The sequence below is a fragment of the Phyllostomus discolor genome, chromosome 7 (genome assembly GCF_004126475.2).
Source record: "Phyllostomus discolor isolate MPI-MPIP mPhyDis1 chromosome 7, mPhyDis1.pri.v3, whole genome shotgun sequence".
In the NCBI taxonomy this organism is placed as follows: Eukaryota; Metazoa; Chordata; class Mammalia; order Chiroptera; family Phyllostomidae; genus Phyllostomus; species Phyllostomus discolor.
In genome coordinates, this window is record NC_040909.2 from 79822004 (window position 1) to 79849804 (window position 27801).

Here is a 27801-nt window from a genome sequence, read left to right on the forward strand (position 1 = left end):
AAGGATGAAGAGGGATTAAGAGAAATGCAAGACAATAAGAAACATAGTATTATCTGAATAACAGGGATACCAGAAGGAGAAGAAGAAAGCAAGGAATAGAAAACCTATTTGAAAAGTATGATGAAAAATGTCCCTAATTTGATGAAAGAAAAAAGCCACACAAATCTAGGAAACAGAGAGAGTTCACAATCAAGAGGAACACAAAGAGGCCCACATCAAAGATACATCGTAATTAAAATGGCAAAATTCCAAGACAAAGAGAGAATCTTAAAGGCAGCAAGGGAGAAACAGGAAGTAACATACAAGGGAGCCCCAATAAGGCTAACAGCTGACTTCTCAATGGAAACACTCCAAGCCACAAGAGAATGGCAAGAAATATTCCAAGTAATGAGAACCAGAGGCCTGCAACCAAGGCTACTTTACCCAGCAAGGCTCTCAATCAGATAAGGCCAATAAGGAGCTTCCCAGACAAAAGAAGTCTAAAAGAATACACTTCCACCAAACCAGCTCTGCAACAGATGCTAAAGGGACTGATCTAAGGAAAGGAAGGAAAAGAGATAGACAGAGAGCAACACAGGTATGAAAATGGCAATGAATAAGTACCTATGAATAATAACCTTAAATATAAATGGATTAAATGCTCCAATCAAAGACACAGAATAGCTGAATGGATAAGAAGGCGTGACCCACACATATGCTGCCTACAAGAGACCCTTCTCAAGACAAAAGACCTATACAGACTAAAAGTGAAGGGCTAGAAAACAAATTTTCCAAGCAAACAGACAGGAAAAAAAAGCCAGGGTAGAAATACTCATATTAGACAAAATAGACTTAAAAAAAAAGGGCCATAAAGAGATACCCAGGCTTCCAGCCAAAATGGAGGCATAGGCAGACACACTGTACCTCCTTGCAAAACCAAGATAGGGACAACAACAATTTAGAAACAGAATAACAACCAGAACTGACAGAAAATTGAATGATGTGGAAGTTGGACAACCAGGAGTTAAAATAGACACGTTCATCCAGACGGATAGGAGGGGCAGAGTCAGGCAGCTGGGTGGAGAGGGGTCTTGAGGCACAAAAAGTGTTGGGGCCAACGCGTGTAAGACCGCAGCAGGAGTATCCTGGATGCACAAGCAGTGGCGGCTGGCAAACCCTGGCTGAGGGGTAGCAATTGGCAGACCCAGCGAGGTGGCGATTGTGAAGCAAGGGACTGCATGCAAACCCAGGATCCCAGTGCTGGGAAATAGAGCCTTGGGGCACTGATTGAAAATACCTGTGGGGGTTGAGGCACAGGGAGAGACACCCACCCTCACAAGGGAGGTCGTTGGAAGGACCCATGGGGTGCACAAGCCTACCCACATGGGAAATCAGCACCAGAAAGGTCCAGTTTGCTTGGGAGAAGCAGCAAAGGGACTGAAGTCCACTGAGAGCAGAGCAAGTGCCATTGATCCCTGTTGGACCCTGCCCCCACATACAGCATCACAATCCAAAAACTGGGTTGCCCTGCCTTGGTGAACACCTAGGCTCCACCCCTCATATGTACAGGCGCGACCAGACTGAAAAAAAAAGAAAAAGAGGGCTCAAACAGAAGAAGAAATGAAAGCCCAGAACCAATCCTTTTAAGCGACTAAGAGATAGCCAACGTATCAGATGCACAGTTTCAAAACACTGGTGATCAGGATAGTCACAGGATTGGTTGATTTTGGTTGCAAATTAGATGAACAATGAAGGCTAAAATAAGTGAAATGAAGAAAAATGCACAGGGAACCAATAGTGATGGAAAGAAACCTGGGTATTACATCAATGGAGTGGACCAGAAGGAAGAAAAAAGCATACAATCAGAAAAGAATGAAGAAAGAAGAATTCAAAAACATGAGGAGAGGCTAAGGAACCTCCAGGACACCTTAAACATTCCAACATCCGACTTATAGGGGTAACATAAGGAGAAGAGGAAGAGCACAAGTGGAAAAGTTATTTAAACAAATAATGAAGGAGAAATTTCCCCAATCTGGTAAAGAAAATAGATTCCAGGAAGTCCAGGATGCTCAGAGAGTCCCAAAGAAGTTGGACCCAAGGAGGAACACACCAAGGCACATCATAATTACATTAGCCAAGGGTAAAAATGCAGGAGAGAATCCTAGAAGCAGTAAGAGATAGGGAGACAGTTACCTACAAAGGAGTTCCATAAGACTGTCAGCTGATTTCTCAAAAAAGACCTTACATGCAAGACGGGGCTGGAAGAAGTATTCCAAGTCATGAAAGGCAAGCACCTACATCAAGATTGCTCTATACCACAAAGCTTTCATTTAGAATCGAAGGGCAGATAAAGTACTTCTCAGATAAGATCAAGTTAAAGGAGTTCATCATCACCAAGCCCTTATTTTATGAATGTTAAATGGACTTATCTAAGAAAAAGAAGATAAAAAACATGTATAGTAAAAGGACAGCAAACTAACAATTATGAACAACCACACCTAAAACAAAAACAACTAAGCAAACAACTAGAACAGGAACAGAACCACAGAAATGGAGATCACATGGAGGGGTAGCAACAGGGCAATGGGAGGAGGAGAGAGGGGGAAAAGGTACAGAGAATAAGTAGCATAGATGGTAGGTAGAAAATGGAGAGGGGGAAGGCAAGAATAACATGGGAAATGTAGAAGCTAAAGAATTTATGACACATGGATATAAACTAAAGGGAGGGAGTGTGGGTGGGAGAGGGTGTGCAAGGTGGAGGCGAATGAAGGGGGGGTAATGGGACAATTGTAATAGTATAATCAATAAAAAGTATTTTTTAAAAAAGAGAGATACCCAGAGGGCCACTTCATAACACTCAAGGGAAGAATCCACCAGAAGATATAAACATTGTAAATATATAGGCACACAACATGGGAGTACCCAAACACATAAAGAAAATCTTAGAGAACTTTAAGAAAGATATTGACAGCAATACAATTATAGTAGGAGATTTTAACACCCCACTTTCAAATATGGACAGATCTTCCAAACAAAATATAAATGAAGATATTGTGGCATTGAACAATGCCCTAGGTGAAGTGGACTTAACTGATAAATATAGAACCTTTCATCCCAAAGAAGCTAAACACACATTCTTTTCAAATGCACATGGAACATTTCAAAGATAAGAGCACATGATAGGACACAAAACAAGCCTCAACAAATTCAAGAAAATTGAAATCATATCAAGCATTTTCTCTGACCACAAAGGACTGAAACTAGAAAGCAACCCCAAAGAAAAAAAACCAAAATACTCAAATCATGGAGATTGAATAGCATGGTATTAAATGATGAATGGGTCAATAATGAAATGAGGGAAGAAATCAAAAAGTTTCTGGAAACAAACAAAATGAACTCACGACAATGCAAAACTTATGGGATACAATGAAGACAGTCCTGAGAGAGAAGTTCATAGTGATACAGGCCTACCTAAAAACAATAGAAACATTCTAACAAACAACCAACCCTACGTCTACAAGAACTCTAGGAACAAAAAGAAAGACAGCCCAGAACAAGTAGAAGGAAGGAAATAATCAAGATCACAGCAGAATTAAATGACATAGAGACTAAAAGCATAATTCTAAGGATCGATGAATCCAGGAGCCGGCTCTTTGAAAGATAAACAAAATTGACAAGCCTTTAAGCAGGCTCATCAAGAAAAAAAAAAAGAGAGAGGACTGATATAAACGCAATCAGAAAGGAAAGAGGAGAAATTACAACTGATACCATAGAATACAAAATATTGTAAGAAATTACTATGAAGAAATGTATTCCAAGAAATTTGAAACCTAGGTGAAATGAACAAATTTCTAGAAAATATAATCTTCCAAAACTCAATGAAGAAGAAGCAGAAAGCCTCAACAGACCAATAACAGCAGATAAAATTGAAGCTGTAATCAAAAAAATCCCGACACACAAAAGCCCTGGACCAGATGGTTTCACAGGAGAATTCTACAAAGGCATTTAAGGAAGAGCTAACCCCTATCCTTCACAGAATACTCCAAAAAATCCAAAAAGATGGAAGACTCCCAAACTTCTTTTATGAAGCCAGCATCATCCTAATACCAAAACCAGATAAAGACACAACACAGAAAGAAAACTTCAGGCCAATATCACTGACGAACATAGATGCTAAATTCTCAACAAAATATTGGCAACTGCATCCAACAATACTTAAAAAGATCATACACCATGACCAAGTGGGATACATCCCAGGGATGCAAGGATGGTTCACTATTTACAAATCAGTAAATGTAATACATCGCATAAGCAAAAGAAAAGACAAAAATCACATGATCATATTAATAGGTACAAAAGAGTATTTGATAAGGTATAGCAACCATTTATGATGAAAACATTCAGCAAAGTGGGAATACAGGGAGCATTCCTCAACATAATAAAGGCCATATATGAGAGACCTACAGCCAACATCATACTCAATGGGCAAAAATTAAAATCTTTTCCAATAAGATCAGGAACAAGACAAGTTTGTCCACTTTCACCACTTCTATTTAATATAGTATTGGAAGTTTTAGCCACAGCGATTAGACAAAAAAAAAAATAAAGAAATAAAAGGCATCCAAATTGGGAAGGAGGAAACAAAACTGTCCTTGTTTGCAGGTGACATGATAGTGTACACAGAAAATCCTAGAGACTCCACCAAAAAACTTCTCGACCTAATAAATGAATTTGGCAAAACAGCAGGATACAAAGTCAATATCCGAAATCAAAATCAAAGGCATTTTTGTACACCAAAAATAAAACAGGAGAAGCAGAAATCAAGAAAAAAAACCCATTCAATATAGCAAAAAGAAAAATGAAATACCTAGGAATAAACCTAACCAAGGAGGGTAAAAGACCTATATGCAGAAAACTACACAATGCTGAAGAAAGAAATCAAGGAAGACACAAACAAATGGAAAACATACACCTTGTTCATGGATCAGAAGAATTAACATCATCAAAATGTTCAAATGACTCAAAGCAATGTATAGATTCAATGCAATACCTGTTAAAGTACCAATGGCATATTTCACAGACATAGAACAAACACTTCAAAAGTTTATATGGAACCATAAATGACCCTGAATAGCTGCTTCAATTTTGAGAAAGAAGAGCAAAGTAGGAGCGATCACAATACCTGATACCAAACTGTATTACAAGCCCACTGTAATCAAAACAGCTTGGAACCAGCATAAAAATAGGCATTTGAACCAGTGGAAGAGAACAGAGAGCTCAGAAACAAACCCAAGTCTCTATGGTCAATTAATATTCGACAAAGGGGGCAGCAACATAAAGTGGAGGAAAAACAGCCTCTTCAAGAAATGGTGTTGGTAGATCTCGACAGCTACGTGCAAATAATGAAACTCTAGCACCAACTTACACCATAAAGAAAAATAAATTCAAGGTGGATAAAGATTTAAATATAAGCCATGATACCATTAAATTCCTAGAGGAGAACATAACAGGAAAATCTCAGATATTTCACGCAGCAACATTTTTACTGATATGTCCCCTAGAGCAAGGGACATAAAGGAAAGAATAAACAAATGGGACTTCATGAAATAAAAAGCTTCTGTACGGCTAAAGAAAACAGTATTAAAATAAAGAGAACCAACTGTATGGGAAAATATATTTAACAATGATACCTCAGACAAGGGTTTAATCTTCAAAATATACAAAGAACTTACATGACTCCACTCTAAGAAGACAAGCAACCCAATTAAAAAATGGGCAAAGGACTTGAACAGACACCTCTCCAAGGAGGACATACAGAAGATCCAAAGACACATGAAACGACATTCAATATTGCTAGCTACCAGAGAGATGCAAATTAAAACCACAATGAGATACCACTTCACACCAGTCAGAATGGCCATCATAAACAAAGCAACAAACAACAAGGGTTGGAGAGGTTGTGGAGAAAAGGGATCCCTAGTGCACTGTTGGTGGGGCTGCAGACTGGTACAACCACTATGGAAAGCAGTATGGAACTTCCTCAGAAAACTAAAAATGGATCTGCCTTTTGACCCTGCAATTCCACTGCTGGGATTATATCCTAAGAACACTAAGACACCAATACAAAAGAACCTTTGCACCTCAATGTTCATGGCAGCACAATTATACAATAGCTAGATGCTGGAAGCAACCTAGATGCCGTCAGTAATTGAATGGATCAAGAAACTATGGTATATTTACACAATGGAATTCTATGCAGAAGAAAGAAAGAAGGAGCTCCTACCCTTTGTGACAGCATGGATGGAGCTGGAAAGCATTATGCTAAGCGAAATAAGCCAGTCAGTGAAAGACAAATACCATATGATCTCACCTTTAACAGGAACCTAATCAACAAAACAAAGAAAACAAGCAAAATATAACCAAAGACACTGAAATAGAGGACAGGCTGACAGCGACCAGAGGGGAGAGAGAGGGAATTTCAGGGGAGAATGGGGATGGTTTACAGGAACAAATTTAAAAGACACATGGACAAAAACTAGGGAGAGTGTGGTAATGGGAGGGAAGTGGGGAGGGATGGGTGCATGGGCTGGATTGGGAGTAAAAGGGAGAAAACTGTACTGAACAATGATTAAAATTAAAAAATAAAAATGAAAAAAAAAGATGCTCAATATTGCTAGCTATCAGAGAGATGCAAATTAAAACCACAATGAGATACCACTTTACACCAGTCAGAATGGCCATCGTAAACAAAGCAGAAACAAGTGTTGGAGAGGTTGTGGAGAAAAGTGCACTGTTGGTGGGATTGTAGACTGGTATAAGCACTATGGAAAACCGTATGGAATTTTCTCAGAAAACTAAAAATGGATCTGCCTTTTGACCCAGCAATTCCACTGCTAGGATTATATCCTAAGGATCCTGAAACACCAATCCAAAAATCCTTTGCAACCCAATGTTTATAGCAGCACAATTTATAATAGTCAAGTTTTGTAAGCAACCTAAGTGCCCATCAGTAAAGAATGGATCAAGAAACTATGATACATTTACACCATGGAATTCTATGCAGCAGAAAGAAAGAAGGAGCTCCTACTCTTTGCAATAGCATGGATGGAACTGGAAAGTATTATGCTGAGTGAAACAGCCAGGTGGTAAAAGACAAATACCATATGATCTCACCTTTAACAGGAACCTAAACAACAAAACAAATAAACAAGCAAAATATAACCAAGGACACTGAAATAGAGAACAGACTGACAATGGCCAGAGGGGAGAGGGGATGGAATTTCAGGGGAAAAGGGCAGGGTTTACAGGAACAATTATAAAGGACACATGACAAAACTGGGGGGGGGGGGGTGGAAATGGAGGGAGGTGGGGAGGACTGGGGGGTTGGGAGTAAAAGACAGAAAACTGTATTTGAACAACAATTACAATTTTTTAAAAAAATAATAACAACAGAATCCCTTAAAATATAGATAATGTATAGGATAAATATCAATAATTGACTTAATGTAAATGATGGGGACCCATGAGAGCCAAGACAATCTTGAAAGAAACAAAATGCTGTTGGAAAGATACACACTTCCAATCCCCAAATTAACTACTGAGCTATGGTGATCAGATTGTGTGTGACTGACATTAGGAAAGACAAATAGACAATGGAATAGAATTGAAAGTCCAGAAATAAGCCCATAGATTTTGGTTGAATTGATATTTAATAAAGTTGGCAAGATCATTCAATGCAGAAAATAGTCTTTATACCAAAAGTTTCAGGAACAGCTGAAAAAGAATAAGTTGGACCCCCACCTCATACCACATAGAAAAAATTACCTAAAAATTAATCAAAGACTTAAATGTAAGATTAACTATAAATTTATTAGAAAAAAATGGTGTAAATCTTGGTGACTTTGTATATCTACCAAAAGCATGACCAATAATAATAGAAAGAAAGAAGGAAAAGAAATGAAAGGAAGATTGCATCAAAACACAAAACTTTTGTGCTTCAGGGGACACTATAAAGAAAATGAAAATACTACCCACAGGATGGGAGAGAATATTTACAAACTGCATGTCTGATAAAGGTCTAGTATCCAGAATATATATATATATATATATTTCTGGATACTAGAAATATATGTATATATTTCTGGATACTAGAAATATATACAAAAATTGACCAATAAAAAACCACACAATTAAAAAATGAGTAGAGAATTAAAAGTGATGCCTATTTAAAAAACATACAATAATAGTGGTCAGTAATGAAAAGATGCTTGATCATTAGTCATTGGGGAAATGCAAATCAAACAATAATGAGCCCTGGCTGGGTGGCTCATTTGAATGGAGCACTATCCAGTACATCGAAAGGTTGCATGTTTGATCCCCAGTTAAGGCATATACATACATAGATTGTAGGTTTGAACCCTAGTAGCCCCTAGTTGTGGCACATATGGGAGGCAACAGATCGACATTTCTCTCTCACATCTCTCTCTCTCCCTTTCCCTTCCTTCCTCTCTCTCTAAAGTCAATAAAAACATATCCTTGGGTGAGGATTAAAAAAAATGAGATACCACTTTGCACACACCAGGATCACTAGGGTAAAACAGATAAGCTTTGGTGAGGATGTGGAGAAACCACAACCCTCATATATTGCTGGTGGGAATGTAAAATGGTGCAGCCACTTTGGAAATAGTTTGGCTTTTACTCATAAGTTAAACACAGAGTTACCATGTGATGAAGCAATTTCACTTGTAGATATACATCCAAGAGAATTGCACAAAAACTTGTACGCTAACATTCTAAGCAGTATTACTCATCATGTAAACAACCCAAATGACCATCAACTGATGAATGGCTAAACAAAATGTACTATGTTCATAGCAGAGAATGTTATTGATTTATAAGAAGAAAAGAACTACTGATTCATACCATAATATGGTTAGCCTTGAAAAGATTACACTAAGTGAAAGAAGCCCAACACAAAAGCTACATGTTATATGATTCTATTTATATGAAATGCCTGAAAAAGACAGATCCATGGTGACAGAAACTAGATTAGTGCCTGCCAGCATCTGATGTTGGGGAATAGAAAGTCACCACTATTGATTTTCATCACTCTTTCAGGTGATGCAAATGTTTTGGAAGTAGATAATGGTGCTGATTGCACAACTTGTAAATATATGAAAAGCCACTAAATTGCACACTTTAAAAAGTAAATCATAAATTGAATTTTATCTCAATGCAAAGTAATTAAAAAATAAAGAAAGAAAAATATATAATTAATGAATGTAAAAAAGGGCAATGTCACAAGCAATCAAAGAAATGTAATCAAAACAAAAGGTTGCTTTTCCATTGCCTTGCCAGGTTTTATCAAAAACAAAAAAGAATACTCAATGCTGACAAGAATTCTTATTGGTGTAAGAAGTATAAATTGATTGGTTCTTTCTGGAACATAATTCTGTTATATGTATTAAGAAACTTAAAAATGTTAAATCTATTTAATTTAGTTATCCTGATTCTAGGTATCTAAACTCTATATCTGGCAGATCATATAAAATTAGTGTCTTTACAATTTATTATGAACTTCCCCTCCCTACACCCTATTTGGATTCTAGGTAATAGTTTTCATCATGTCTATTTTCTTACTTCTACAACTAGATTCCACCTTATTTATCTTATTTAGATGGCTGTAACAATATTTACAAAACCTGGTCATCTCCCAAGCTCCTTTCCCTACAATTCATCTAGTCTGGTTACCATCTTAAAGTTCTTGATACCTTCTGATGTTTGTTATCATCACAACTCCATATCCCATGTTCTCCCACAAAAATAGAAGGTCAGAGGGGTGCTATTAACTGCCTTGCCTCATAAGAGCATTTTTTAGAACCAGAATGCTTGCATTTGAATTCCAGCTTTGCCACTTGCCATCTAAGTTATCTGGGTCTCTATACCTTTATTACATAGAGTTGTAAGAATTATAAAATTAATACATAGAAACTGCTCAGAACAGCATTGGCAAATAGTAAAACCTATTATTATTACATCATTATTACCTCATAGAGATATTGTGAAAGCTCAAGTAAGATAATGTGTATCAAACTCTTTTGTAATGTACTATTATCATTTTGCATTATAGTGACACATGTCTCCATCACCCCCACAGATTACAAAAGAACAAAGACTAGCACTTATTTTGATGGCCCACTTTGCACATAGCAAATGCTCAAAAGTTTGTATTTTAATGAAATGTTACCTTATGATTGAACCACCATTGACTTTTAGTTATGTTTAGAAGAAAGCCTCAATACCATTGCATCAAGACCACTCCTCATCTTGCTATATAACACATAGGCCCACTCATGTCTTCTACTATGTTCATGATCTTCAAAGTGGAGTTCACAATGGACAGTCCACTGCAACAGGGAAGGGCAATTTTAAAAATTCTATCACAATTTTTTATCTCACCTAGGTAAATTTTAATTTTTGTATGCATCATTACCAATGTACATGAAAATACTATGAAAATGCTATAATATATAAATAAATGTTAAATGTGCAATGGAAGTACAGGATCAAAAAATGTTTGCTGACTTCCAGCCAATATGGAGGTATAGGTAGACACACTTTGCCTTCTTGCACAACCAACAACAAATTTAAAAACAAAAAATAACCAGAACTGCCAGAAAATCGAACTGTATGAAAGTCTGACAACCAAGGAGTTAAAGAAGAAATATTCATCCACACCAGCAGGAGGGGTGTACAGGCAGCTGCAGTGGGGATGACTCACAGCAAGGTGCCAGCTGGAGAACCAGACAGATGAGGTGGCAGCTGGTGGAGCAGGTGGCCTCACATTTATATTCAGGTAAACCAGGAGGAACAACTGGGGAGCAAGACAGACCAAACAACCCAGGGTTGCAGTGCAGGGAAATAAAACCCCAAAACCTCTGAGTGAAAAAACCTGTGGGGGTTGAAGCAGTGGGGAAAACTCCCAGCCTCACAGGAAAGTTTGCTGGAGAGACCCACAGGGTCCTAGAATGCACACAAACCCACCCACCTGGGAATCAGCATGAGAAGGGCCCATTTGATTGTGGGTAGCCAGGGAAGTGACTGAAAGTTGGCTGAGAGCCCAGCAAGTAGCATTGTTCCCTTTGAGATCCCTCCTCCACACACAGTGCCACACTGCAGGTTTCCCTGCCGTGGCGAATACCTAAGGCCCCTTACTATGTAACAGGCATGCAGAGACAAAGAAGTATGGCTCAAATTAAAGAACAGATCAAACCTCCAGAAAAATAAAACTAAATGACGAAGAGATAGGCAACCTATCAGATGCAGAGTTCAAAACACTGGTAATCAGGATGCTCACAGAAATGGTTGAGTATGGTCACAAAATAGAGGAAAAAGTGAAGGCTATGAAAAATGAAATAAAGGAAAATGTACAGGGAACCAACAATGAAGGGAAGGAAAGCAGGACTCAAGTAATGGTTTGAAGTACAAGGAAGGAATAAACATTCAGCCAGAACAGAACAAAGAAACAAGTATTCAAAAAAAATGAGAGGGTTAGGAACCCAGGACAACTTTAAATGTTCCAATATCCAAATCATAAGGGTGCCAGAGGAAGAAGAGAAAGAGCAAGAAAATGAAAACTTATTTGAAAACATAATGATGGAGAACTTCCCCAATCTGGCAAAGGAAATAGACTTCCAGGAACTCCAGGAAGTCCAGGAAGCTCAGAGAGTCCCAAAGAAGTTGGACCCAAAGAAACACACACCAAAGCACATCATAATTGCATTACCGAAGATTAAAGATAAGGAGAGAATCTTAAAGCAGCAAGAGAAAAGGAGACAGTTACCTACAAAGGAGTATCCATTAGACTATCAGCTGATTTTTCAAAAGAAACCTTGCAGGCAAAAGGGGCTGGAAAGAAGTATTCCAAGTCCTGAAAGACAAGGACCTACATCCAAGATTACTTGATCCAGCAAACCATCATTTAGAATGGGAGGGCAGATAAAGTGTTTCCCAGATAAGGTCAAGTTAAAGAAGTTCATCATCACCAAGCCCTTACTATATAAAATGTTAAAGGGACTTATCTAAGAAAAAGAAGATAAAAATATGAATAGTAAAATGACAGCAAGCTCACAACTATCAACAATGGAACCTAAAAAACAAAACAAAACAAAAATGAATTAAGCAAACAACTAGAACAGGAACAGATTCACAGAAATAGAGATCATATGGAGGGTTATCAGTGGGGAGGGGTTTGGGGGAGATTGGAGGAAAAGGTACAGATAATAAGCAGCATAAATGGTAGGTACAAAATAGACGGGGAGGTTAAGAACAGTATAGAAAATGTAGAAGCCAAAGAACTTATATGTCTGACCTATAGACATGAATGAAGTTGGGGAAATGATGGTGGGGGTGCACAGGGAGGAGGGGAGTAAAGGGGAGAAAAAATGGGACAATTGTAATAGCATAATTGATTAAATATATTTAAATATTATTTTTTACTAAAGGGGTGTACTATCTAAAAAGTCTAGAGATCAGCACGCCACTCCACAATGTGGTCTGTCTCCTAGAGCCAAGATGACCTTTTTCACCTCCTTCTAGGACACACTTTATATCTTTCCAAATCTGGCTCCCAACTTTTCAAGTTACAAATTCAATTCTTCCCCCAAGACCTAAACATCACCAAAGGTAAGCTTCTTAAAAGAAGTGTATATATCTGGTCCATCATTGCCTTATTCCCAGTCTTCCACCAGTCCTAACACAGATATTACTCCTGGGAGGGCAGGAGAGGGTGCTGGTTACCAGCAGAAGCTCATATCCTTCTAACACTTAATAGACTGAGCAGCCTGAGCCTCAGATTCTTCCTCTGTGAAATGAAGCTAGGAGAGTACCTGTCTGATAAAGACGTTGAAACAGTTAAATCAGTTATAACCTGGAACATAAGTATCAGTAGTATTATGGTCTCCCTGAGACTTAAACACAGTCACATCTGAAAAGTATGCATGAGTGAGTGACTCAATCTTCTCTACTAGTCACCTCATATTTACAACTTCCTTGAGATTATCATGGCACTTTTCACTTGGATTGATTGCCTCACATACTTTTCCTTGTCTTGTGAATTAATCTCTTTAAGACCAGTAGCCGGCTATGCTTTGTTTTAATAGTGTCATTGTTGCTACTATACATTTTAATGAGATTAGCTCCTCTGTATTTCTGGGTGGGGAAGGGGGAAGCTGTGCATCTGGTGACTAAACTCTCCTTTTGAATTGTCAATAGCATTTTAATTTATTTTTATTTTTTGCAGTTTCACATGAGTGTTGCAGAACTAATACTGGTTGATTCCCTGCACAGATAATAAAGTTAAATAAAAATCATTATCTTGACTCACGAAGATTAATTTAATGGTATCATTTAGTCCAGAAAATGTCAAAAATTCAGGAAATATAAAATGAAAAATAGTTTAATCACTTTAGAAGACAGTTTGGCAGTTTTCTTCAAAACTCAACATGGTCTTCCCATACAATGCAGTAATCAGTCTCTTAGGTATTTATCCAAGTGAATTAAAAACTCACTTTGTATATCCACAAAAAAAACCCCTGCACATGAATGTTTATAGAAGCTTTATTAATAAGTGCCGAAAATTAGGAGCAACCAAGTCATGTCCTTCTATCAGTGAATGGAGAAACAAACTGAGGTATAATCATTCAATGGATTTTATTCAGCAATGAAATGAGATGAGGTATAAGTCATTCCAGAATAAGTCATTGGGAAACCTTAACTACACATTACTAAGTAGAAGAAGCTAGTCTAAAAAATGTGTATTGCCTGACTCCAACTACATGACATACCAGAAAGGCAAAACTAGAGATACCACAAACAGGTGACTGGCTGCCATGGGTTCAAGGGGAGGGCAGGAGGGATGAATCAGTGGAGCATAGGGGAGTTTTAAGGGCATTTGAAACCATTCTATAGGATACTGTATTGACAAATGCATGACACTATGCATTTGTCAAAACCTATAGAACTGTACAACACAAAGAGTGAAACCCAATGTCAACTATAAACTTTAATTAATAATAACATATCAAGATTGGTTCATCAATTGTAACAAATGTACCACAAAATTGCAAGATGTTGATAATAGAGGAAATTGTGCAGAGGGAGAATGGATATCTGGGAATTCTTTTTTTGTTTGTTTGTTTGTTTTAAAGATTTTATTTATTTATTTTTATGGAGGGGAGGGAGAGAGAGAGAGAGAGGGAGAGGGAGAGAAACATCAATGTGCGGTTGCTGGGGGTCATGGCCTGCAACCCAGGAATGTACCCTGGCTGGGAATCGAGCCTGGGACACTTTGGTTCCCAGCCCGAGCTCAATCCACTGAGCTATGCCAGCCAGGGCTGATATCTGGGAATTCTTTACATTCAGTCCACCTTTTTTTGTAAACTGATAACTGCTTTAAAAATAAATCTATTATTAAAAATTGTCCATGGTAAATAGAAAAATTAACTCACAGCAAATTATATATGCATGTGTATATAATACATACATAATATATATGCATGTATATATATTCAGATAAAATGAAATAACTATATATATATTTTCATGATAATCTTAAATGTTATATTCTGTTATTTTCCCCCTCTTGACCTAATGCTTCTACAGAGACTAACTGTTAATGACAGGTAAGGAAATGCACACAGCTATGCTAAATCATGCTTACAAAAAAATTGATAATGAACAGAAATAGAGTTTAAATGGATAGCTGCGAGAGTCTGAAAGTCTAGGAAAGAATTATTTTTTAATGATATAATGATGCCAGTTATGAAAATACATAGTCAGTAAGTAGCTCAATGAATTTCATTCTTTAGTTATTTCACTTTTAAGAATTAAAAATTGATACTAGAATACAAAACTGCATAGCGACAGTACCTATTAAATTTTCCCAATGAGTTGAAGTGTGAGAAAAGCAAAAGTACATACCAACTCCTTGAAGCTGACCATTATAATATGCTGATATTCTTCACCATTTTTACCTTCAATCTCACAATCAGATGATGTTACTGGCAACAGAACAAGGATCAGGGGAGGAATTCCAAAGATATACCTAAAAGAAACTAAAGTCAACAGTAAGTAAGAATAAGCTAAACATTATAAGTCATATTACCTGATTTGATAGTAGCATTTCAATGGGCCTGACCACATAGTTCTAATAACTGTAAACATGCATCTTGGTTTTTGATAGAGTGGGGGAAGAACTCTAAGATTCAATATTAAATAACAACAAAAGTAAGACAGTATTTTAGTGTTCAGGTTTCTTTCACTTTTTAATTGAGAAATTACTCTTTGAGAGAGTGCAGAAATGGGTGGATGCCAGCAGAGTCTCTTTGCTTTTTGAAATACTCAATATATAAATTCAATTTATTTAATTTTGATTTATGTTGAACATCCCTACAAGAAAAGGCATCTACAGGAGAATAGGTAAACTAATGACAGGTAAAAACAGTATGCATTTTTAAAATTTTATGATCTATGGCATGTGATTGTATAAATATATAAAACTCAGCGGTTGTTCAAGTGGATGCATTACAGGTTAATCTCCATGGTACTAATCTGTGATTGTGTGTGTGTATTTATGCATGTGTATTTATGTGTGTGTGTGTATAGTGTTTACCCTTCCCAGAAATGTTAAAGTTGACATTTGTATTTTGAGATTCCTTATCTTTCCAGTAACTGCTATTTCTAAGTACCCAGAGAACCCTATTCTCCTCAAACACTGTTTAGCTTCTTGATATGTTAGAAAAACTCAGTAAATAAGTTCCCACCCTGTTAACTAATTATTTCTATCTGTTTTTATAAGCCTTCCTAATTAGGGGCAATTGTGTAATCAAAAGGAATGAAATCATAAATGGTATAATTTGGAGAAGTAATAATACAGGAATACAAAGCCAGTGGTTCCCTGAGACATAAAAATCTGGTTATATAGGGACTTAATTCTTCATAAGCCTGCCAAAGTATCTTCTCTACATCTTTTGGTAAACGTTTAGGTTATACTGACAACATATTTTCTGTGAATTCCCCAAATGAACTTTAACTGTACTTATTGAGTGTAAGGCATTTCACATGTGCACCTTTTTGATTAAGATTACAAACAATACTCCTTAGAACCCAAGGTGCTAATATGACAATGAACTAAAGACTATTAAATATGTCACAAAGTTCCCAATAACATTGTCACTTATGATATCATTTGTTATAAAAAATCGGTAGCACTTAATAAATTATGTGCTATTAAATACCCATATTTTACAAACAAAGTAGGGTAGGTAGCAGATACGGGAACAAACATCAATCCTACATGAATCTCATCCTCATATGTCACTGACACTGGGAAAGGCAGTAGAAACAAAGGAGACATGGAATCCATTGCTCAGCATGAAATATCCATATACATGACAAGCAATAATTCACTTAGGGGATTAATAATAATGATGACACTAGTTATCATTAGTGGTAAGGTATTACCAGGGTAAGGTATTACCTTACATTGAATACCTACCCTGTGACAAGCATTGTTAAGTGTCACATACATATTAGTTCTAAAGAACAAGAGCTCTGCAAGTTAATCTTTTCTGAAACATGGATAGTAGGTGCCAGCTCTGAGTTTTAACCTGAGCTTGCTGCCTCACCAGGGCTTGATCAGAACTGGTCATCATCTTTTGATAATATGTAATTACATTAGTCTTCTGGATGCAAACCACTTCCGTGCAACATTATACAGCTCTGCTCTCTCTTCTACTACTGGTCCTTCAGCCTGAAGATTCTCAAATGTGAACAACTACTAATGATTTACAAGGTCCTAACTTTGTAATCAGAGTTTAATGGATTGTAGAGAAATTAACTTTTCTCTGTCACCTTACAGGTATCCCCATGGTGTACACTGGTAGAATTAGATGATAAAAGGAAAGTTACATGGCACATAACTTGAAATGAGCTTTAAGAGAAATATAGTAAAGTAATTAAATACCAGAATGAAATGGAGGCATTTTTTACCATTATAGATAAATGTTATTTCAAAGGAACACCTTCTATGCTTTAATAAAGGAGGATGTTTTATTTTCTATGCAGAGCACTAGCTCTTGTGTCCACTTCACCTCAACTTTTAATAATGCGTGCTTCCAAATTCACATAAGCCTGTTTATTCATTGAAACACATTTTACCAAGGCTTTTGAATGATGACTTGAGGGAAAATTCAGTCTTTGTTTGTGTAATAAAACTAGTTTTAAATTCTAAAACATAATTTGACTTGTCAGTAAGAAGTGCCCTTTGTTGCCATTACTGTTAAATAAGCCACCCTCAGTAAGAGTAGGGCAGTGCAGGACAGTGAGGTTTTACAGAGTGGAGATGGGGTTTGTGTGACAATGGTTGTGGACTGAATGAATGACAGAGTATCTTTTAAGCTTCACCTTCCTGATTTGTAAAATGAAGACTTGAGACTAAATGATCCCTTCATGTCCCTTTCAATTTTCAAGCACCGTATTGCTCATAATCTACCTGGCCATCCACATGCAGTAACTCTTTAGATTTGAAATCGCTCATGGACAATGCTGAAAGAGCACCCTGGGCTTCAGACCTACATCTCATAGATTTCCAGCTCTCCTGCTAATGACTTGCACTTTGGTCTGTGATTGAAGTCTTTTCTCTACACCACATAGAGAGTAACATTAGTATTGCCTGGTTTGAGCTTGCTTTAACACTGTCACAATGGGAGAAGGACTCATTTTGTTTTGTTTCAAATTATATATTGATACCCACACTTCCCCCAACCCTGACCTTTTCATTAAGTTACAGAGAAGACAAAGCATAAAGAATAATGTAAGGCAAGCTTGGACTTGTGGAATTTTCTTTAGATCTCCTGAAGGGATTGAAACTGGAGAATTTGTTTTCAGTAGGGAATTTGGTTAAGCCAAAATGATGGCTGTCTAAAAAATTCTTGTTGGTTTTTAATTTAAGCCAAATAATACATTCAATCCTCAGCTACTTAAGTTATGGGGTCAAAGTGAACATAAATAAATTAGTTTCTAGAATCCATCAAATCCAATCTTTTTTTCAGCCTTTAAGACCAATAAGTGTTAACTGTTTGTCCATTACAAACATTACATAGACCTATTTTCACTGGAAATTTTAAAAAGTGGTAAAAAGACATTCAGGATGGATTAGAAAACATCTGAATGTATAAGACTTGGTTTTAATATGATCAATTGGCACAAGCAAATGAGTGACTAAAGAAAATGTTAATGAAGAGTACAAAAATCATATGTTAGATGGAAATCAGCTTTTTAAGCTTTCAGAAATGATTATGATGCTGCTCACATAAAGAAATCTTATAATCGCCACAAACATATTCAGATTGGACTATAAATTCTATCCACAAATCCCATGATAAACACTAAAGGCATTTCTGAAGCCCTCCTATGACATTACATATAATATTTCATATCCATTTCATGAATTAAGGGCTGTCAATTATTAACATTTTGCAGATGCAGAATCTGAAACCAAAAAGATGTTTTTCTTTCCATACATAAAGTGTCTAGTGAGAGGCAAGATTCAAATTCAGGTTTGTTAGGTTGAAAGAGTTTAGAAACTCAGCTTTTAGCCACCAACTTACCCTGCTTCTTAAAAAAAACAAAAAACAAAAATAAACAACACACACACCAACAACTGTGTGCTGTTCAGTCAAGGGAAATGTACAACAACCCACCTTGCTCCACACGAACCTCACTCCAATACTTCCTGGCCAAGTTCTGACAAGCTGCCATCATATACTCTTATCACAGGAAAAAAGACACTATTATTTGCTGTTATTTCACTAGGTTATGTGTCAGAGGTGAAACCAGAAAAAAATCTCACATGTGATAAGGTGTGTCAGTTGGTCCTATGAAATGATCTTTTCCATTTGTGTTTAAGATATTTAAACAGTGATGTGGTATTGTGTGTAATACTCCTTTATCCATGTTCAAGTTTTCTAATCTTTCTTAGCTCTCTGTTTTTAGTACCATTCCATTTTTCGGTCTTCAAATATGAGTAAATATTCTAAACTACATAGCCCAGTTGAGGACCACATAGTAGGTCCTCAATAACTTAAATTCCCAAATGAAGTAGCAAAGAAAAAGGTCAAAGAGTAACCCTGTTTTTAAGCTTCTAGTGAAATCTATTGAAACAAACTGCAGAAAGCCACTTATTATAACCATTATTCCAAGTTTAGAGTTTTAATAATGCTTGCTGATAACAATTTATGGTACATGATTAATATAGATATATTTCAGAAAATAAAGACTCGTTCATAATGCGCACCCTTGGCTTCTCTTGTTTTACTTTCCACTTCAGGTCAGAGGTGACGCGAGGATTAGATAGAACCAGGAACGATCCAGAAAGAAGTAACAGCAGCACCCATGGGCATTGAAAGGAAAACAAGAATATACCTAATTTTTAATTTTCCACAAACTTCTGGAGGATGTCCATTATAAATCTTCTTCCATAATTGTCTTCTATGCTCTAACCCGTGCCCCTTTACTTTGTTACTGATCTAGTCATTCTGGGCTATGTCCATTCTTGATTCTTCAATACCTTGGAGATGGGAAAGGGCTCTTGTGATCCCACGGTGGAGCCAGGAAAGCCCACAGACCAAGCGTCAACGGGACCAAGGAGCTGCTCCCTATTCCAGCACTCTCCCCCACCCGGCTCCTTTTGCTTGAGGAAGTGTTAACTGTAAAACATTCCAATTTTCCTCAGCAGATTCTCTCCCTTCACATCTTTTTGTCCCATTTCTACTTCCAGTAAACTTTTGGACTCTGGCCACAAGGCTGCCAACGAAACCCAGCTCGCCCCCCTCTGCCCTTGTTCATTTCAGGTCTGAAACCCGCACAAATAAAATAGGAAGAAAAAGAAACCTGAAACTGGCCTCTCCCGGTGCCAGTTCGAGGACTTAGTTCCCGGCAAAAAGGCACAAGGGACAGCCCTTGACGGAAACTCCCAGCCTCTCTGAGGGAGGAAAACGGGGTTTTCCAGAGTCCTATCCCCTTAGGGTTTAAAAGCACTTCTCGTGGGAGCCGCGCTTTCACTTCTCCAGGGAGTTGGGAGCTGTAGGAGCCCAAGTCCTCCCAGACACCGGGTGCCAGTAAGTTGTAATCTGGAGCCGCCGGTGACGCGAGCACGGTGGCTGGGCCAGGGGGACCGAGGGCAGCGTAGCTGAGGACGCGTGACTGAGCCCGCGTCTCCCTCAGAGACCCGTCTGTCCCAGCTGACCCGCTCAGAGGCTGCGGCACTTGGTCCCGGGACAGAAAGGGGGCGTCGGGGATGGCTTCTCGCAGCCCGCCAGGCGCAGCTGCCCCAGGTGCCAGTGGCTTTGGGCCAGGGGACTCCGGCGCAGCTACCGGCTGCTTGTGGGAGAGCCAGTGCTCTCTACAGGTCCAAAGTGCAAGGCCCGGCTGTTCCGGGACGCGCCTGGGCGCGGGGCCCGACTGCGCGCCCCGGAGCCCCCAGCGTGCCGGGCGCGCGAACTTGTGCGCCGGGAGTGGAGCGCTTACCATGGAACATGGTCTGCGGGAGGCGGGCGTGGTCATGATGACCGCAGCTGCAGCAGGAGCGGACTCTCACAGCCCATGGTCACTGCGAGGACCACCGTGTGCTCGGAGGTGCCGGTAGTCGGGCCCCGCGGCCGCCTCTGCGGCTGGTGCCTCTGCGGCTGGTTCCTCTGCCCCACGCCGCGCCCGCTGCTTCATCCATCCCAGGGGAGGGGGTGGGGGGAGCGGCACACGCCACGGCCCGGCTGGGCGCTCTGCCTTTCCTAGAACTTCCGTAGGATCTGCCGCTGTGTACTTTCAGTTTCTACTTCGCGCTGGGTCTGCAGGTTCGAGCTTTGGGTTCATCACCCGGTGCCCTCAGTGGCCCCCCTCCCCCGCGCACCTGTGTACGTCCCCCCACCCCAACCCGGGGCTTTCTGTGAGCCTGGACCAGGACTAGAGGAGGACTCCGCAGGAGGATCGAGGGAACGTTCTGAATTAGAGCGATTCGAGGCAAGACACTTTCCAGGTGACCTCTAGCCGCCTTGGGAGAGCTAGGTCCCTGGAATAGGCAAGCATCGGTTGCCACTGTGTCACGGAAGCGAAAAAGTATAAGACGAAAGCTGGGCTACTGCGAGCGGATGCCAGGGAAGGGGCGTAGCAGCTCTGGCCACAGGTGTGATGGCCGATGCCAAACGGTCTTCTAAAAAAAGAAAGTAGGAAGGAGTGAGAAAGTCACGCCCTCGGCCTCTCCAACTCCTCTCACCAGTCTCTTTCTGCTCTTTGTAGATGCACCTGCTCAGGTGAGACCTTAGGGAAAAATAATTCTGTGGGCCCACCTACGCTGGTAAGTGAAAGACTTTGGACCTGGAAATCAAAGCCCAAATTAGGTGAAGGAAATGAAGTCTATCATAGTTAAATAACTGACTCTCACATTTGTCTGAATTGGCTAAGAAATCATACTTTTAGTTTTGACTGTGTGTTGCTGAGTAGTTAAATTTTTTTCCAGGCCTGAATTATTTAGGTATATCCTGTTTTAGTTTTTAGTTTGGTTTCTGTTAGTATGCTGAAGCTTTGCTTAAATGAAGGTGGGTAGTGTAAAGTAATAACGGTGATAATAAATGTGGTTATTATGTATCTATCGTTTGCTCTGTGCGAGTATTATGCTAAGTAAGCATTTTGCACATGTGGTCTCATGCACCATTTTCTGTGAGGTAGACAATTTTCTTATTTGTGCTTCACAGATGTGAGAACCAAGACTTCCTTAAGTAATTTAGCAGAGTTCATCTAGGGAGTTGGTGAGGGAGATTGTACACAAACCTGCCCCATTCTGGCTCCAAAGTCTATGTGTGGAACCCTGTGTTAGAAGTCCTCATGAATCATGTAGAAACTGATGCCAGGAAGGGGACAGGGTCATGCATCGTGCGGATACATCTTTGCCCCAGTGTGAGGACCTCAGGAAAGGTTTCTAGACGTTGTGATTTCTGAATTGAGACCCCATCAGGAGTTCACCTGGGGATAGGAGCATTCCTGATTCTGTTCTGGGGTGAAGGAACAGAGAAAGAGGGGAGGGAGAGAGAATACCAATGAAAAAGAGAGTGAGACAGGATTGCTCAAGCCTGAAACTTGGATCCTCTATTTGTCTGTTAGTCCCATGTCCCACATCCAATCCACAGTCAAGCCCCATCAGCTCTACCTCTAAAACATCCAAATTCACTCTGTCTGCTCTGAGAATTGTCTATGGGCCAACCATAGACACCCACCCTGCAGTCCAGAATGGCCAGCTTTCACTCTTGCTGGTGACCCTTTCTCCTCACAGGAGCCTGGCTACTTCCAATTACCCCAAGCCTAAGGCCCTGGGAGACCTGGGCTCTGCTGCTCCTCTGACCCTCTGTGGCTCCAGCCACACTGTCCTGTTTTTCTCCTGTGGTAGCCAAGTTGCCTTCAACTAAGTACAGTATCTAGACTCAGGCAGTCAGACAGGACTCCTTAGGGACAGAGTGAGACAACAGCAGAGAGAGAAGGCAAGAATGGGAATATGCCTGAGGAAAAGGATGTGAATGCAGAGGGAAACTGGGAAGATGGAGAGGAGGATAAAAATGACAGCAGGAGAGGAAATGGGTGAGCACAGCAGAGCACTTCCATGTGACTGGAACCTAGAAAAGAGATGAGCATGGAGACACTGGAAGCTGCAGTGACTTTTAAAAGGGAATCCAGTACCTAAACACACTTAGGTTGGTTATTTATTATCCCTGACAGTGACATTGAGGTATAGAAATTGCCCCCCCTTTTTTTTTCACTTATCAGGGACAGATAAAAGAGCATCTATCAATAACTTCCTTAAGAGGAAATCCATCTTCCTTTTTCATGCAGTCGCCACAAAACCTGGCACAATAAGGGCGTATGCATAAGTGAATGTTGGGAAAGCATGAGGAGAAAGTATTCAGAGCTCCAGGAGAGATGTAAATTCCTCATTCTGACCCCAAGTGTGAAGAATCACTCTTCAGAAGATAGGATTTGGAATTTTTGTTGTATGAGAGTGGGCACATTCTCACCACATTTTTATTATTTTTCTATCAGAAAAAAAATTCTAAATTAAGTCTTAAATTAATGGTTGATATTTTGATAAACTGAACATTATTTTTTACAAGACAGATGGGCAAGGACAAAATGTATGTGAATTTTTGTGTGCTGATGTTTTATGATTAGAAAAATGGAGTTATTACTATTATGTTTACTCATTGCCCCAGTGAATTGTGCAAAACAGTCAACATGGAAACAGTACATGAAGTTTATAAACTATAACCAGTAAATACTAAGAAGGAAGACAACATTCTCAGGATTACTAATAAAATGTAATAGAAAAAAATGAAATAAGATAATATAAAAGTCAACTTAAAAGAGAGACTTGTTAAAGGTTAATCAGTGTCTTTTTTAATGTTCTAGCAGGGGTGTCCAACCTTTTGGTATCTCTGGGCCACCCTGGAAGAAGTGTTGTCTTGGGTCACATGTTAAATACATTGGGACATATCTCATAATGTTTTACAAAACATTTTGTTTCAAAAAAATCTCATAATATTTTAAGTAAATTAATGATTTTGTGTTGGGCTGCATTCATAGGCTGCACCCATCCTGAGTCTCATGAGGTCTAGTGCCTTCAATCAAAATAGTCAATTATTGGTAACCTGAAAATATTTTCTTAATTAAGTACCAAACTATTTTTACCTAACTATAACTATTTTTGATAGTCTGAGATCTGAATGCTAGCTGTTGCTCTGTCTGTGGATATTTCCTGAAGTTCTTGTGACTTAATTTTCCAGGCATAGTATTCAACATATTTTGGACACACACACACGAGTTCACATTTTTAATGCGCATGTGTTCTGTGTCATTGCCTAGGGGCCTCTGTTAGTTCCTACAAGGGCTCCATGCTTGGTTTAATGCTCTACTGTCACTGTCTTGTGATTCTTAATTTTTTTTTACTCAAAGCACTCTCATTTTCACTTTGTAACCGGGTCTCACAAATTCTGTAACTGCTTGTATACACACACATATTAAGCTAGACATTGTGGATAGCAATGCAAGTCTGTGGGGAGATCAGAAGTTAAATGAGTAATTTCAAAAGTAAAAGAATATTAGCCCTGGCTGGCATAGCTCAGTGGATTGAGCACGGGCTGCGAACCAAAGTGTCGCAGGTTTGATTCCATTCAGGGTACATGCCTGGGTTGCAGGCCACAGCCCCCAGCAACCGCACATTGATGTTTCTCTCTCTCCCTATCTCCTTCCCTTCCCTCTCTAAAAATAAATAAAATCTTTTTAAAAAAGTAAAAGAATATCATATAAAAGAAAGGACAAGATGTACTGATATTTCAAACCAAGGATTTAAGGCAAAGTAGGCAGACCCATTTTAAAAATTAATGAAACTGGGGTCCAAAAAAATTTCATTTACCTGTCCAGTGGGAAAACAGCTACAATAGAGAAGCTATAAATTAAATCAGGTCTCTTTGTTCTTTAGGCCTGAACATGAGAATGAATTTTAAATTTTATTAGATGATCATTGAGCATCTATTTACATAGTTATGTTTTTTCTTGTTCCATTTCTAAATAAGCCACAAATTTACCATAATGCTACATTCAAGTTGCTAATATTTAACTTATAAATTTGTAATTACATTCTTGATTGGTAGATGTTTGTTCCTCATATTTAACTGAGCTTGGGCTATTTTTTTCAGATTTTTTTAGTTTCCTAAAGGGATTTGGGAATTCTCTTGTTTTTTAAAAACCATGCCATTTAAGTATTATATAAACTATTTGTTTCTCGTTAGTTGACTATAGTTCAACAATAAAAACATACTTGATTTAGCAGGATGAAGCCCAGGGATAAGATGAAACTGCCAGTTTTGAGCATTATGAGAATGAAAATAAAAAGGTTTCTTTCGAAGTTTGAATCAAGACCATGTCAAAATATCAGGAACCCTTGCCCTGGGTGGTATGGCTGAGTGTATTGAGTATTGGCCTACAAACCAAAGGGTCACCAATTCAATTCCCAGTCAGGGCACATGCCTGGGTTGCAGGCCAGGTCCCAGTTGGGGGCATGGGAGAGGCAACCACACATTAATGTTTTTCCCTCTTTCTTTCTCCTCCCCTTCTCCTCTCTCTGAAAATAAATAAATAAAATCTTTAAAAGTTATCAAGAATCCTACTAGGAATGTGTATGGCAGCATATTGGTTATTGCTTGAGTTATAGAAATGAATGAAATTACCCAGCCTACAACTAAGAAGGAAGCGACAGAGAACTAAGGCTGGAAGGAACCTTGAGTATTAAACACTAAAGGTAGATGGAAAAAAAGGGTGCCCACTAACAAAGTAACAAACAGTGGGCGGCAAAGTGGGAAAGTCAGAATCCAGTGTCTCAGAAAGCGAAGGAGGATAGAATTTCAAGTTAGATTTGGTAGTCAGTGTTTCCAAATGCCACAGAGAGATTGAATAAGTGAAGTCTGAAAAGTGGGACCACTGACTTTGGCATAGGAGAGATTGTCTATATTCCTCATGACAACAGTTTGAGAAGAACAACAGAGCTAGAAGCAATATTCCAGTTTGTAGGGTGTAAGCAAAGATACAAATAAAGTGAGAGACAACTTTTTAAAGATATCTAGCAAAAGTAAAAGGACTTGGGTAATGGTCTGAAAGGCATGCCCAGCATAATGGAGGTTTCCATTTCCATGTAGGAGAGGTACTAGAGCATATTTATATGTTAATTGGTAAAATTGCATTCTTCTGAAGAAGTAGAAAATGATAGAACCAAGAAACCGAAGGAGATTAGTTTTTTTTTCTTATGCTTCCTTCATGTCTCTCTCCTCCACATTTCAGTCCTTAAATTCTCTAGTTCTGTGTAATAGGAACCAACTATAAATCTAGTGCCTAATTTTATGCTCTTTATTGAAATGTTCCCTTTAATACTCTCATGTCTACTTCTGGATTGAGTACTGGCTAGTTGAAGAGAAAAATATTTCCTAAATTGCCTTCAGAGGAAGCAAGTATAGCTTATGTAGTTTGCATTATCCAGTATTTTTGTACATTAATGGATGTGTTGTGGGCAATCAGAGGTATCTTTCATATACTAAATTCTGGAGAGATTATGCTTTTAACCACTGCCTGTATAGATGACTAATTAGGGACGATTATGCTTATGACAGTTTTCTTCATGCAAGTTATTTGAAGAAAATGAAAAAATATTGTCTTTTTTTTTTTTTTGCCTTAAAGCCCCTGGAGAGATTCCCTTAACATCATCCAGTTACTAAGTGAAGATGCTATGTTGTTATTATGAAGTCTTAGACAATAGTGGCAGTGTCTTATTCAACCTGGGATTCTCTGAAGTCAACAGAATCCCATTCAAGATACAGATTCAACCCAAGTGTGTCTTGTGGAAAAGGAGGAAATCAGATGCACAGGTTTTGACTTGTTTTCACAGAGAACCAGTTCTTGGGGTGAACCCGTGACAACATCCAGTAATGTTATAACAGCAATCACTGACTGACCTGAATTTGCCTAAGCTTTTGGTAAGGGTGTCAAAATTCTCATACTTAATAGATTTAGACCTTTTCTTATATGAAGGACTATGTAACCTATTAAAGTCTTTTTTTTATTATTGTATTAGATAGTTAATTCAATCTATCTTTCCTTCAGGCAAGCCAAGTTTGTCCTATATATTGTCATTACCTTGGACTGTGAGTGAATTCTCAGAACTTCCATTAATTTGTACATGACATGGAATTATTGCATGTATTGTCACAGTAATGAAGTCAATAAACAGTAACCTGAAAAGACTTTGTATTTCCCTAAGATCCTAGGGTATCAATCATGTGTTAGTTAATCGACATCCTATAATCCTGAAACTACCATTAACATGCTCACCTAAATTGTTAATGTGTTAGCTGGCAGTGACAAATACACCTCAATGAGAAGAGCACAAAAATAGAAGTTTTCAAGAGATTAAAACAGTGAGGCATCAACTTTGGTGTATCAACACTTTCTTCAACCAATGGAACAAAGTGGGATATATTTTTTCTCAGTGACATGCCCTATGAAATGTCTCCTAAAGGCTTTGATTTCCTTGTTTCTTTTACTATGTTGGCAATTTTCCCTAATTTAACTAACAAGCTTTCTAAGTATGTCTTATTCATTAGGTTTACTTTTTTTCTGATAAAAACTGTTTTCTAACCTGTCCTAGGCAGTGATTTTCAACCTTTTTCATTTCATGGCACACATAAACTGATTATTAAAACTCTGCAGCACACCAAAAAATATTTTTCTTGCCAATCTGATAAAAAATAGGTATAATTTTAATTCACTCACCCCAGATGGCTATTGTTGTGTTGGCTGTTATCATTTTTTTTATTTGACAGTGTGAGGGGAAAGAGGTCAGTGCCCTTGACTAAATATGTACTACACATTTTAAAAGTTCTTGTGGCACACCAGTTGAAAAATCTCTGATCTTGGGCAAAACATTGTTTCTACCAGTAAAATGTAATGCTTTCTATTTCTTGTTATTTCTTTCCTTTCAAAGTAAGATTCTGTGTCATTTATATTCTCTGTGACCTCTGAGCTTTTATTCAGATTTTAAAAGTTAAGCTCCTTTGATTTTAATATCCAAACAATCCATTTTATAACTTTTTAAAGAAAAATATGAAATGATTGCTCTTTACCAAATACAAATATGTTCCTATGTATTAAGCTGAGTTTATTTTTAAGCTTGCAGTA

At 38.4% G+C, this 27801-nt stretch overlaps 1 protein-coding gene and 1 long non-coding RNA gene across 3 annotated transcripts in view; one reads left to right on the forward strand and one right to left on the reverse strand.

Annotated features, from left to right (window-relative positions):
• The window catches only part of IL7 (interleukin 7), a 56111-nt gene extending 35417 nt beyond the window's left edge, over positions 1-20694 (reverse strand). The window contains 2 exon segments of the mRNA XM_028518730.2: positions 14959-15092; positions 20566-20694. Coding sequence (XP_028374531.2) covers positions 14959-15092; positions 20566-20575 — 144 coding nt within the window. The 5' untranslated portion in view covers positions 20576-20694.
• Positions 20695-21208: 514 nt separating this feature from the next.
• On the forward strand, positions 21209-26867 carry LOC118501692. Of its 2 annotated transcripts, none has more exons than XR_004904325.1 (3): positions 21209-21388; positions 26513-26600; positions 26728-26867. It is a non-coding gene; the product is annotated as an uncharacterized LOC118501692 (long non-coding RNA). The 2 variants fall into 2 exon arrangements; XR_004904326.1 differs by having other exon boundaries at positions 21209-21344.
• Positions 26868-27801: the final 934 nt, after the last annotated feature.